Below are 12,606 nucleotides of genomic sequence, written 5' to 3'. Positions count from 1 at the left end.
AAGTTCTGCATAAGACACAGGACAGTTTAAACTGATTCATAACAAATTACCCTTCAGTCGTTTCATGGCTGGCAAAAGGATTCAGTCTTCCTTGGGGTCATCAGTAGTGTTCTGTTGCTGGCAAAATGGTCATTGTTCAGGTTGTTTTATTAGAAAGTACTTTTTGGCTGATGTCATGAAATCATTCTCCTCTTTTAGTTATAATGCATCCCACATTATTCTGAGGCAGACCTCTTCAATTGGTCTGTCGTGAGCTTGGAGTAGCCTGAAGTCAACTCCTGATTCATACGCCCCATTGACATCCGCTTTCCAGAAGCAACATACCCGATTGTGAAATTACTGTTAAAAATTCTGAGCAAATCCTGTACCATTTAGGAACATAGGATCAGGAATGTCATTTAACCCTTAAGACCGTTCCACCATTCAGTGTGATAAAAGGTTGATTTGTGACCTAACTCCAGGGATCTGACTTTGCTCATGTTACTTAATAACCTTTGGTTAATGATTTTTTAGATTAGGGATCCAGCACTGAAACAGGCCCTTCAGCCCACCGAGTCTGTGCCGAACATCAACCACCCATTTATACTAATCCTACACTAATCCCATCTTCCTACCAAACATTCCCACCTGTCCCTATATTTCCCTACCACCTACCTATACTAGTGACAATTTATAATGGCCAATTTACCTATCAACCTGCAAGTCTTTTGGCTTGTGGGAGGAAACCGGAGGACCCGGAGAAAACCCACGCAGACACAGGGAGAACTTGCAAACTCCACACAGACAGTACCCGGAATCGAACCCGGGTCTCTGGAGCTGTGAGGCTGCGGTGCTAACCACTGCGCCACTGTGCCGCCCACATGAGTTTGGCTTTGGTGGGTTTGCCACATTAGTGTACCAGTGCAGCAGGCTATCATTTCAAAATTTTAGGAGAAATTCCAGTTTTAAATTACCAACAGAATAGAATGAAACTGTAAACTAAGATCTTCTTACATACTTACTTTCTTGTGATTTAGATGGCGGCTACGATTGACATGAATTTTCAGAGCGACTTAATGGCAATATTCGAAGAGAATCTCTTCTGAGGGTTCCTGATTCTGGATATCCTGACTCTTGAAAGTACTACGAAACTGTTTTCCATGAGTTACGTGGCACCGTAGTGTTGCGGCCAGGTTCTTGGTGCACGGTCTTTCTGCATGTGTGACCCAGTGAGTGAGCGAATCATTCAGTCAATGCCTTGAATGGATGGACGGACACGGATGGACAGAAGTCTGCCTTACATTTAACCCACAATATAGGAATGAACAAATAGACAAAAAAAACTTATCGATGTTTAGAAAACACATGCACATGTGTGCGTCCAGCTTTCTGAATGATACTACTGTAAAATGGGGGTGGGGGGGGGGAGGGGTATACCCATTAGCTGCAAGGCTGTCCTCGCCAAACTCCTTCACTATGTAAGAAAAGACGCAGTAACATTCTGATGTATCCAATCAAACAGGGTTTCACTGTTGCAGTGTGAGGGCCCTGTTTGCTGAACGGTTTCTCTGCGTTGGTTCCTTCACTCCTAATAAGAGGAGAACAGGGCGATGCCATGGTATATTAAAGAAAAATTGGGTGAATCCCCTGTAATTGGGAAAACCGGGCCCTTCACTAAGTCACAACAGTATAATCTGGATGGACTATTTAAGCAGTGCAACTTTGTGTTCATTACTTTTTTTTTTACAGTGCATAGTGCTGTCTGCGGATTTTGTTTATCTACAGAGTTTCCAGTTACTAGGCTCAGTGTGTTCTGACAAGCCATGTGATGGTTATGACAATACAAAAAAGGGAAAAAATAATCGTATGTCGGAGGTTATGAGTTTAAACAGCAGTCCCATCTGAAACTTTTTTGTGTTTTTTTTTCTGTTTTAATTTCTTTTCTGCAGTGTTTGGGATCAAAGCTGGACTACCAACCAAAGTGGGTGAAATTGTTTGTCTCGTTACCTCAGGAGATACGAATGTTGAATGGCACTGCTGAAACTGTTTTGTACTGTTGTCCCTCTGAATAGTAGAAATACGAGAGCTGACTTTCTTTTCTGCAAATAACCAGAGGTTTCAGCCGCCCTTGAATAGTGTTCGACCGATGCTGTATAGTGGGTATAGTTGGTGTGCGACGCTTAAACTTGTTGAATGTTTTCTGTAATTAAACACTTACTTTATTCATGTAGCAGACTTTCAGTACTCTTTGGAGGCCCAGGTGCGTGAGTTTTACCTCATGGTCAATTCTGGGTTTCCATTTTTTTTCTTCAGAGGGGTGTACAAAATATACAAGCTGTTTCTGTGCAAGTGTCTCATTCGTATTTGTTAAAAGCATCAAGTGAAGTGCTGGCTCTCCTAGTTAAACTCCGCAGCAAGAATTAGACGAGTGATTGTTTTATTATTATATGGCAAGATTTAAATTAATGTACCATTCCTCGTCTTTGCCTTTAAATATAATTTTATTTTTTCAGCTGTTTTTAACCATTTTTCCTTTTTTAAAAATGAACATTTTAATGTGCCAAAATACCCACTATACAGTACCAGCGGATCCAGTGTTGGCAAGTACCTTGGTTTAAAGTCGGTTTTACTGAGAGGCAGAAAAATTGCAATTGGTCTGTATCGATTATTGAATAAACACACCTTTTATACAATACGCTGGTGTCTGTTTTTTAAACCAGAGACGATATTCCACGGTGTTCTAGTTGACACCGTTTTGGAGTGTGCGCTGATAGTTGCTTAGTATAGAGATGATGCGTCTTAAAAGGCAAGAATACATATTTTTGGGAGAAAAATGTATTACTTAGAATTTAGTTTTTACACAACCTTCTGTAAATAGTTGGCATTGTTGCTCAGCCTACACACCTTTGACATTTGTAGCTTTCAGATACTTACTTGGAAACAATCAGCTGTGAGTAGCTCAGTTGGATGGACAAAAATGCCACTTTGGCAGGCGAGAGAACATGGTAAACCTGAGGATTTTGAAGGCACTGGACTGTATTTTGAATCGTGATCTATTTGTTTTATTGACTGAGTTGCTCTGCCTTCCGATGTAAAATACAATGGGGAAAAGGAGTCAATATAGCTGTAGTAAAACTGCGCATGTCTTTTTCTGTTGAGGTTTTTCTCTGAACTTCTGTGGCTTTGAGGACAAGGGCCGCATGTTTTAGATGGGCTGCACCAGATAATGCCATAGATAGTTACCAAACTCAATTGCCTAAAACGTGCTAATGAATTAACAAAGTTGAGAAAGATACAACCTTGTTGAGGAGTGTGAGATGTTGGAATTGGTTTTCGATTACTCTAGTAAAGAGCTGGATCAAGTCATGATGGGCTGAATGGCTGCATCCTTTTGTAAACTGTGATTCAGTGGATTCTACACCAGTTAACACATGGATAATATTGAGTGAAATGAAGGTTTGCCTCATCAGCTTTCACCTCCAAATGTTTGGAAAATGTCTGCGAATGTTCACACATTCACAATAGAAGTACGATGGTATCCTACTGGAGAAATGTACTAAAATGGTGTTAACCCAAGACCCCAGAATAGCCTGAAAAATTACCATTGCAACAGTCTCTATGCAGGAGCCTTGTAGACTCACTGTGCACCAGTTTAATGATGCATTCCTGTATTGATATATCATGGGGTACTTTTACTTAAAAGGAAGGGGGCATATTTAAAATTTGTTTAACTATTTTCTTACACTGGGTAGTTGAATTTAAGATGGAGAATCTGATCCTGAACAGTGTGTTTTTAGTTACTCCTGAAAACAAAGCACCGTTAGTTACTGCTTTTTGTAATTATCATGTTCTGAATAATTTAGAGCTTGTTTCAATTAACTGGTCACGGGCAGCATTGGAATGCTTACTAATTGTACGGTATGGTAAAAACTGATTTTTCTTTTTTGGAATTGTCCCCAGCAAAATACAATGTGGTTTTGCAAGAAAATCTAAAACCTTTTAATCATTGAAACTTTAAATTTATGCTTGTTAATTCTGCAACTTGTGGAATTGGGTTTCTCTGACTGAAGGTCTCCTATTCGGAAGAGTGTCGGTGTAAAATCATGAAACACCCTTTGATATTAAAATTCTCTATGTCCCCTCTGGTTTTTTTTGCTGATTATCTTAAATCTGAGACTTCTGGTTATAACCCTCCTGTCAGTGGAAACAGTTTCTCACTCATTCTTATCAACACCCTTCATAATTTTGAACCCCTCTATTCCATCTCCCCTTAACCTTCTCTGTTATTCGGAGAACAAATCCGGCTTCTCTATTCTCTACGCAACTGACGTCTGTCATCCCTAATATCATTCTAGTCATCTTTTTCTTCGGCATAGGAATTTTATAATGCTCAACTGAGACATGTTACATTGGCAGTTCTTGGAGGCTCCTATTTTTGCAGCATTTGCGATGGTAGGGTTGGTGTATCCTTGCCTCAAAAGACAGCACAGCTATGATTTCATTAATAGCTTGCCACTTTTGGCATTTGGTGTTTGCACAATGTAGCATGAATTTTTGCCATGTTTATCAATGCTGACATTCTTTTGGAGCAATAAATAAACTTTGTGCTTTTAAAAACTATGTTTAGGAGGTGATTATATATAGGAGGTACTGCTGGTGTTTTGCAAACTTTTATGTACTGTTTCAGCTCCCTCCTTACAAGTTAACAAAATGTTCTCACCGTATGGTTGCATTAGCAATGTAAGTAGCTGGGAGTTTAACTTGTAAAGTGGAAAAGTTTCAGAAAACCAGAGAAATTCTTCATTTTGGGATAAAGCATCCACTATTTAAATGAAGTACTTTTTTTTTTTAAAAAAGTACCTTGTCTTCATTACTCCTTGACTCCCAACCCCCACTCTTTATCCTTCAGGAAAGAAAGTGGACTTGCATTAGAGCACTGATTGCTGCACAGTTGACCAGATGTGCTTTATTGGTGTGAAATAGGACTCCTGTTAGTCAACTCTTACCGTACGCAAAAATGTGCAGTGTGAAGTAGTCTGTGGCAACCAAACCAAATACCTACCATAGTCAATTATTGAAGCTATGTGAGTTTTGAATACAAGTTAGCTGGAGTTTAATTTAACTATACAAGTTTCACTACTTTAAGAAGACTTTATAAGTGTCTACCCCTCTCACAGCACCACGCAAATATAAAGATGCATTTTCCTTCTATAGTCTGTACGCAGTTCATACAATATTCTCATCCCTGACTTACATTTGCAACAGCCCCTAAGTGACCATACTTAAATAGTATTACTTTTTCATTGTAAAACAAATGCTTATTTAGCATTTGTGGGCTGGTGGTTTGGATTGGACTGTTCAGGTCCAACAATGTTTCGTGTGTTGAATTTATTGGTTCTACCCTGGTGTAGAAAACTCCCTCCTGCCCCTGTAAGTGCTTGCCCCAGCTTTGAGGACATTGTGGATTCTATCGTTTAACATTTTAAAAACTTTTTGGCAGTGAGAATTTCTTCCACTCGTATCAAGGTATCAAATATTGGCTATCAGGCTTGCAGGTAGGAGGAAAAAGCTTTTGTGATGTTGCACAATCTTTAGGATAGGCCTTGATGGCAAATTTAGCTTCACTTTTCACTTCACTCACAGCAGGATCTGAACAGAACACTTCACGAGTAAACATTTGCACCATGCTGTTGGGCAGCTGTTATCTTTTTTTTAAGAAAAATTGAGGTGTTAGAGGAAATGAGGGCTTTTGTGCTCGTCTCCTGTTCAGTTAGACCGTTACATTTTGAAGTAGCTTCAGTCCTTACTATGAGCTGTCTGAATCCTATCTTGCGTTTACCCTTAGTTTAAGAAAATTCCTGCCTGTTCTTCGTTTATCCAGCTTTTTGGCAAAACTGCAACATTGCCTTTTGTTTTTAATCTGGATATTTTTGGTTTGTAAAATCTTTTGGATTTGGCTTTTTTTTAAAGTAAGTAATTGAAAATGGCTAGTAATTGCAATTTGCTTTACTGTCCTGTTTAGTAAAGTGAGTTTATTCATCCAACACGCAGTAGAAATGTTGTGCTTTCTGGAAATCTGGACTGGTCAAATGCAGCAATTATCACTATGTTCTATGACCCTCTGCTTAAGCTGTATGTATTAAAGGTGCATGGTACTTCCTGAATTGTCCAACAATATTAAATGTTATAAAGGGACATGCACCTATACACTGAGATGAGATGTCTGTCATTTCTCCTTAATTATACATAGGATATAAAGCTGCTTGCTAAAGAGGATCTGGATGTGAGTACCCACTAAGTGCCATTTTACATTTTATTGTGAATGAGTAACATCAAGAGCTGGGAACCACTGCCAATTATATTGGCACTTCATTTCGCAACATTCTCGAAACATCTTTGGGGGAAGTGCTACACAAAATGTCTGATCTTGGGATGCCTCTGAGCCGCAGTTGCACATATGGTCAGGAGTCACCAGTGATATTTAGGACGACAGGGCATTCAGTTTTTCTTGTACCTAAAGCACTCTTCTGCAGGAGATGTTCGCGCTCTGTACACAGTTCAGTGGGTATTTTGCACAGTGGTATTAATAGAAGTAAGTTTGAACCAATTATCTCTGTACATCTCTCAATGGATTGCAAGTGGTTTAAAAAAAAAGACATGACGTTTGTGTTGGGAAAAAATATACAGTATGTACATAAATAATTTATATATGTATGCAGAGAACAAAATATTTGTATTGAAACATTAGAAACAGTAGCCTTCAAGTTTGTTTTAAACTGTATTCTAACTTTGTTAAATATTGCTCATTGTTATATATTAACATTTCACTCAGACATTGAGGTGATGTGTTCATTCTATTCTGATCATTACACATTTAAAACTTCCTGATGTACACAAATGTTTACAGATTGTACTGCAGTCTGTCTTTTTTCACATTTTCCAGTAATGTGGTTTTATTTGTACTTTTGTTCCTCAGTTCCTGTGTGCATTCTTTCCTCCCCCTCCTACCCAACCCTTCACACACTTGGAAGAGAGGTTAAATGAATTGTTCAATATGCAATGGTTTCATTTTTGAACACCTGCCAGAGACATTTGCAATCCTTCTCTCATGTTTGTGAGCCCTACATGCAGGGTACGTTTTACACTATTTAATGTTTGCTCTGTGGACAATTGGACTTGTAAAGATTTGAAAGCATCATAACGTGATGTAAACTAGTAATTAAATGGTATAGTCAGCCTTTTATAATGTAAAACAGAATGACAAGCACTCGTACATGAGTGACAGTTCTCTAATTATGTTGAATATTAAAATACTTGTATTAAACTGAAGATTTGTAGAAAAAAATTACTAGATTTTTCCACTTGAATTACTAAGGTTTTTGTGCAGTTATTGTTGAAATAAACATTTTTACTGAAGATGGAATGAATGTAATTCCAGTTTGGAATAATATGACTGAATTGTGCAACTCGTGTGGAAATCAAATGGAAACTTGGCAGAGGCTGAGTTTTGGGATTGCAGCAACCTCCTTTTTCAAAAAAAAAAAAATGCCATGCCAGCAAAAAACATACACTGTGGCTGATGGAAGTGGAAATTTCTTAATTGTTTCTACTGAATTGAGATCCATCCATATGCAATTATTTTTTTGGGGGGGGGGTGCGGGGAGAGAACGTTTGGCAGCGTTGTACATGATTCTTGAATGGATAAGGATTATTTCAAAACATTCTTCAGTTCAGAAATTGAACCTTTCACTTTATCCAGAAACCAAGTCTCAGAAAATCCATCCCCGCTCCTGAACACCAAGTACCTTCAGCAGTTGCCTCACTTTGTGCAAAAGAATGGACAAAAATTAATTTCTTTTGTTTCCTGCTGAACCAGTTTCCTGTGGTGTAGGAAAGTTAGGTCCTTCATGATTTTTTCACTATATTCGTAACATCTACTTCACTTCGTGTGAATGGTTACAAATCTCAGCGCAACCAAATTCTTCAGCTGCCTACGTGCATTAAAAAATGAACTGAGGTCAAAAACCCAAACTGACTATCTTATATTTTTTAAAATACAAATGGCAATGGGGAGGAGAGAGAATGAGAAGTTATATTCCATTGAATACGAATGTTATCAAATAAGTATATGCACTTTTTAAAAATTCTTTCATGGGATGTGGGCATCGCTGGCTAGGCCAGCATTTATTGCCCATCCCTAATTGCCCTTGAGAAGGTGGTGGTGAGTTGCCTCCTTGAACAGCTGCAGTCCATGTGAGGTAGGTACACCCTGTAGATGGTGCACACTGCTGCCACTGTGCGTCGGTGGTGGAGGGAGTGAATGTTTGTGGATGGGGTGGCAATCAAACGGGCTGCTTTGTCCTGGATGGCATCGAGCTTCTTGAGTGTTGTTGGAGCTGCACCCATCCAGGCAAGTGGAGAATATTCCATCACACTCCTGACTTGTGCCTTGTAGATGGTGGACAGACTTTGGGGAGTCAGGAGGTGAGTTACTCGCCACAGGATTCCTAGCCTCTGACCTGCTTTTGTAGCCGCAGTATTTATATGGCTACGTCAGTTCAGTTTCTGGTCAATGGTAGTTCCTAGGATGTTGATAGTGGGGGATTCGGTGATGGTAATGCCATTGAATGTCAAGGGGAGATGGTTAGATTCTCTCGTTGGAGATGGTCATTGCCTGGCACTTGTGTGGCACGAATGTTACTTGTCACTTACCAGCCCAAGCCTGGATATTGTCCAGGTCTTGCTGCATTTCTACACGGACTGCTTCAGTTTCTGAGGAGTCACGAATGGTGCTGAACATTGTGCAATCATCAGTGTACATCCCCACTTCTGACCTTATGATTGAAGGAAGGTCATTGATGAAGCAGCTGAAGATGGTTGGGCCTAGGACACTATCCTGAGGAACTCTTGCAGTGATGTCCTTGAACTCAGATGATTGACCTCCCAAAAACCACAACCATCTTCCTTTGCATTCGGTATGATTCCAACCAGCGGACAGTTTACCCTCTGATATCCATTGACTTCAGTTTTGCTAGGGCTCCTTGATGCCATACTCGGTCAAACGCTGCCTTGATGTCAAAGGCAGACACTCTCACCTCACCTCTTGAGTTCAGCTCTTTTATCCATGTTTGAACCAAGGCTGTAATGAGGTCAGGAGCTGAGTGGCCCTGGCGGAATCCAAACTGAATGTCACTGAGCAGGTTATTAAGCAAGTGCTGCTTGATGGCACTGTTGATGCCTTCCATCACTTTACTGATGATTGAGAGTAGACTGATGGGACGGTAATTGGCCAGCTTGGTCTTGTCCTGTTTTGAATGTTGTCCTTCCACTGCTCCTGTTCTCCACTCCTTTAAATGAACTCTCGTCATGTACCTTAAATGCCATCAGTGCACTACCATCATGTCCAAGGGACTATTTGTAAACTTTGACAGTATGGCGATTTACAGCTCAGCTAAATCCTGTCCTGTCCTTATGTTCATCTATACTGTTTGCAGCAGAGATCATTGGACTGATGAGCTTTGCCTGATTTGGGGGATGGGCTTAACTCCTTAGGGGAGGAGAAAAGATACTTACTTGAGAGAGTAATTCTATTTTTAGATACTTTGACAGCATCTCCCCTTCCATGTGTTGGAATCTTCCATCTACAAAAGATGATGGGCATGCAGCAAACAATCCATTTCGATGGGGTGTCTTGGTGCACCTTTGCTGATGGCTATGAAGGCCAATCCTAGAGAGGCAGGGTTTGCCACAAGTGCAGCATGTGAACCTGCCAAGTGACGCTGAGAGTTGTTTCCGGCGTTGGTGCTTGCTTCCAAGCTGCTGTAACTGCTGGTTTCGTGATGCAAACCAGTCCACAGGATGTGTTGCCATTTCCCTCTTTCGCCAGCTAGTGCTTCCCAAGTGTGATAGATATTTAGGGCCTTCATGTTATGCTTGCAAGCATCCTTGAAGCGGAGCTCTGGCCATCTCACTGGTTGTTTGGCCCCAGCTACCTCACCATACCGAAGGTCCTTGGGTATGCGACTGTCTTCCATCCTGTGAACGTGTCTGATTCACCGATGCTGCCTCTGTTTGATTAGCGCCAACCCACTTGGGAGCTCTGCCTTTGAGAGGACTGGCGCATTTGTGATTTTGACCTGCCAGGATATACCCATAATGCTGTGCAGACAGCAAAGATGTAAATCATTGAGCTTCTTTTCCTGGTAGCTGTAAGTCGCCCACATTTCACAGACATACAAGAAGGTGCTGAGAACACGGGCCTTTATAAACCATCAGCTTGGCATTATCCCATGCACATTTCGCCAGTCGGCCGAAGGTGGTAGCTGCTTTCCTATACATAGACCCAAGGTAGCAGAATTTGCTAACCACTTCCAGTGTGGTGTTACTTTGTGGGATCTGGGGTAGAGATGCAACACCTTCTAGGCATGGGGCAAACAGTCCATGAGTCTTTGTAGCTGAGTTCCAAGAACAAAAATATTGCATAGTTTTACATCATCTAGATGGGCCATTTGGTCCTACAGGTTTATTCTCCATAAGGGTCTGTTACTACCTTTGTCTCATCCTTTATCATGGGAACAATATCACCAAAGTCAGCTGCCGCCTTGAACTGCTGAAGTCCATGTGGTGTAGGTACACCCACAGTGCTGTTTGGAAGGGAGTTCCAAGATATTGACCCAGGGACTGAAGGAACAGTTAATATATTTCCAAGTCAGGATGGTGTGTGACCTGGTGGCAAACATTTGCTCCATGCACTTTTTTGAGAAAATCATAAGCCTATTCTGGTTATGTGCAACACAATGAGAAAAATCTCCTCCCCTCTCTCCCTGAAAACTAAATTACGCAAGATGTAATCTATTACAGGTTCTCACTCTTGTGGACTCTGCTCTGTCTTTACTACTTGTTAATTAATCAATGATTATAGCATTTGATGTGCAGCATGTGTCTCTCCCTTAAAGAAAATAGGAACTTGAGACTGCAAGAATTACAATACTTGCTTTCCATAGGCACCTAGCTGTTATTTTTTGTACAGACTGTAACTTACATAACCTTGGCTGCAAATTAGAAACAAAAAACAATTTTGGTGTTTGAAGGTCCTTGATAAGAATGACTCCCAAGTGTCGCTGAAGGTTCATGTCTGAACTTCAACTCAATGACCTTTGAGGCTCCTCATGATTGTTGAGATTCTCTGACAGGGCAAATAAGTGAGCTCGAGAAATGCAAGGAGGTTCAATTTTTGGGTGAAGGAATAAACAAGACATGAGATGGGGAAAGGATAAAAGGGAAAGGAGTATTAAGTTTCATTTGTTGACATCTGGGATATTTAACTGTCTCAGGACAGTTTTTTTCCCCCCGGCCACTGCAGCCACAGTGGCCTCTTTCTGTGCCATAAACTTTCAATGATTCGAGAACCCAGAAATTTTCTCAAAAACAATGAGGACTGACATGTTCGGCAAAAGAAAAGGAATAGTTCAATGTTTTTTCCCCATTCCTTGTCTCTGCTGAGTGCAACTTGGCAATGGTTCCATGGGCAGCAGCAGTTTTCCTACACCTTGTCGAACTGCTCACTCATTTGAGGCTATAGACAATGTTAGGAACGTTTCAGACATGGGCAGTGTCACAACTGAGTCTGATCCTGTTCTCATAGTATATACAGGCGTTTTACTGCAGGAATTACAGAATAGAGACTGGGAAGGGCAACTATGGTTCACAAGCTCAAGGATTCTCAGGCTAATCATACAGATGCAGATGAAATCATCTAAACCAGCACTGACCAAAGATTGAAGCTGGGGCTTATCAATCAATGTGTCTTTGTCTTATACCAGGCAGTACCAGGAATCACTTTCCACCACAATTGTTGTCTCCATTCTCCTATGTTATGAAAGCACAGGTACCTTGCCCAATGTGCAAGCTAAGACTGCAGGTTGAAGATTGAGGCACGACACCCCGTCCTCACAAATGCATACCGACACGCACATTCCAGTACAGTCGTCCTTTCACAATAATGAGGGCCAGGACCCCAGTTGGCTGTCTATCAATGTCTGCTATAAGTCCACCAACTCCCACAGTTATGTTGATTATAGTGTGTCCTAGTTTCTCCAGTTCCATTGCACTTGATCTAAACAATCCCCACCCCCGTCCATAATTTCTGATGAAAGGTCATTGACCTGAAATGTTAACTCTCAGCTGCTGCCTGACCAGCATTTCCCGTTTACACTTCAGTAACCCAAGCTATTTTTTCCCCCACCTCTCAGCTCATGATATTGAGACCATTGTATGGAGTTTACCTTATTCAGTAAAGACCAGTAATCAAATATGGGCAGCTACATCTCAAAGGTAGTTTTGCAATCATATCTTGCAGCCCTCCTTTATATGCATTACACCACAAGTGATCTCACATAATTTTAGAATTAAGTTACACCCTTAACTACACACCTAATATTTCCTAACTGCCCATGAACATTGTACCAATTGTTTTTGCAACCTATCAAAACTCCAAAATGTTTCCAATTGTGATTTCCATTTAAGATGTAATCCACACTATCCCGTCCTGGTAAATTTCGTAATTCCACCCCCCCCCCCACCTCCCCCAGGTCTTTGCCTGCTGTGTGCCTCAGTACCAATTCCACC

General features: G+C 40.8%; 1 protein-coding gene across 8 annotated transcripts in view; it reads left to right on the top strand.

The window, feature by feature from the left end:
- Positions 1 to 7,330, top strand: part of brd4 (bromodomain containing 4) — a 218,749-nt gene extending 211,419 nt beyond the window's left edge. For 6 of the 8 annotated variants that reach the window (XM_068020991.1, XM_068020993.1, XM_068020987.1 and 3 more), the window contains one exon: positions 1,017 to 7,329. In XM_068020991.1, the coding sequence (XP_067877092.1) occupies positions 1,017 to 1,085 (69 nt within the window). In that variant the 3' untranslated portion in view covers positions 1,086 to 7,329. Of the gene's footprint in view, positions 1 to 1,016 lie in introns of all 8 variants that reach the window. The other 2 variants (XM_068020994.1, XM_068020995.1) reach the window with 1 other exon arrangement.
- Positions 7,331 to 12,606: the final 5,276 nt, after the last annotated feature.

Source organism: Heterodontus francisci, chromosome 43 (genome assembly GCF_036365525.1).
Source record: "Heterodontus francisci isolate sHetFra1 chromosome 43, sHetFra1.hap1, whole genome shotgun sequence".
In the NCBI taxonomy this organism is placed as follows: Eukaryota; Metazoa; Chordata; class Chondrichthyes; order Heterodontiformes; family Heterodontidae; genus Heterodontus; species Heterodontus francisci.
This window is presented reverse-complemented; position numbering and strand designations above follow the sequence as displayed.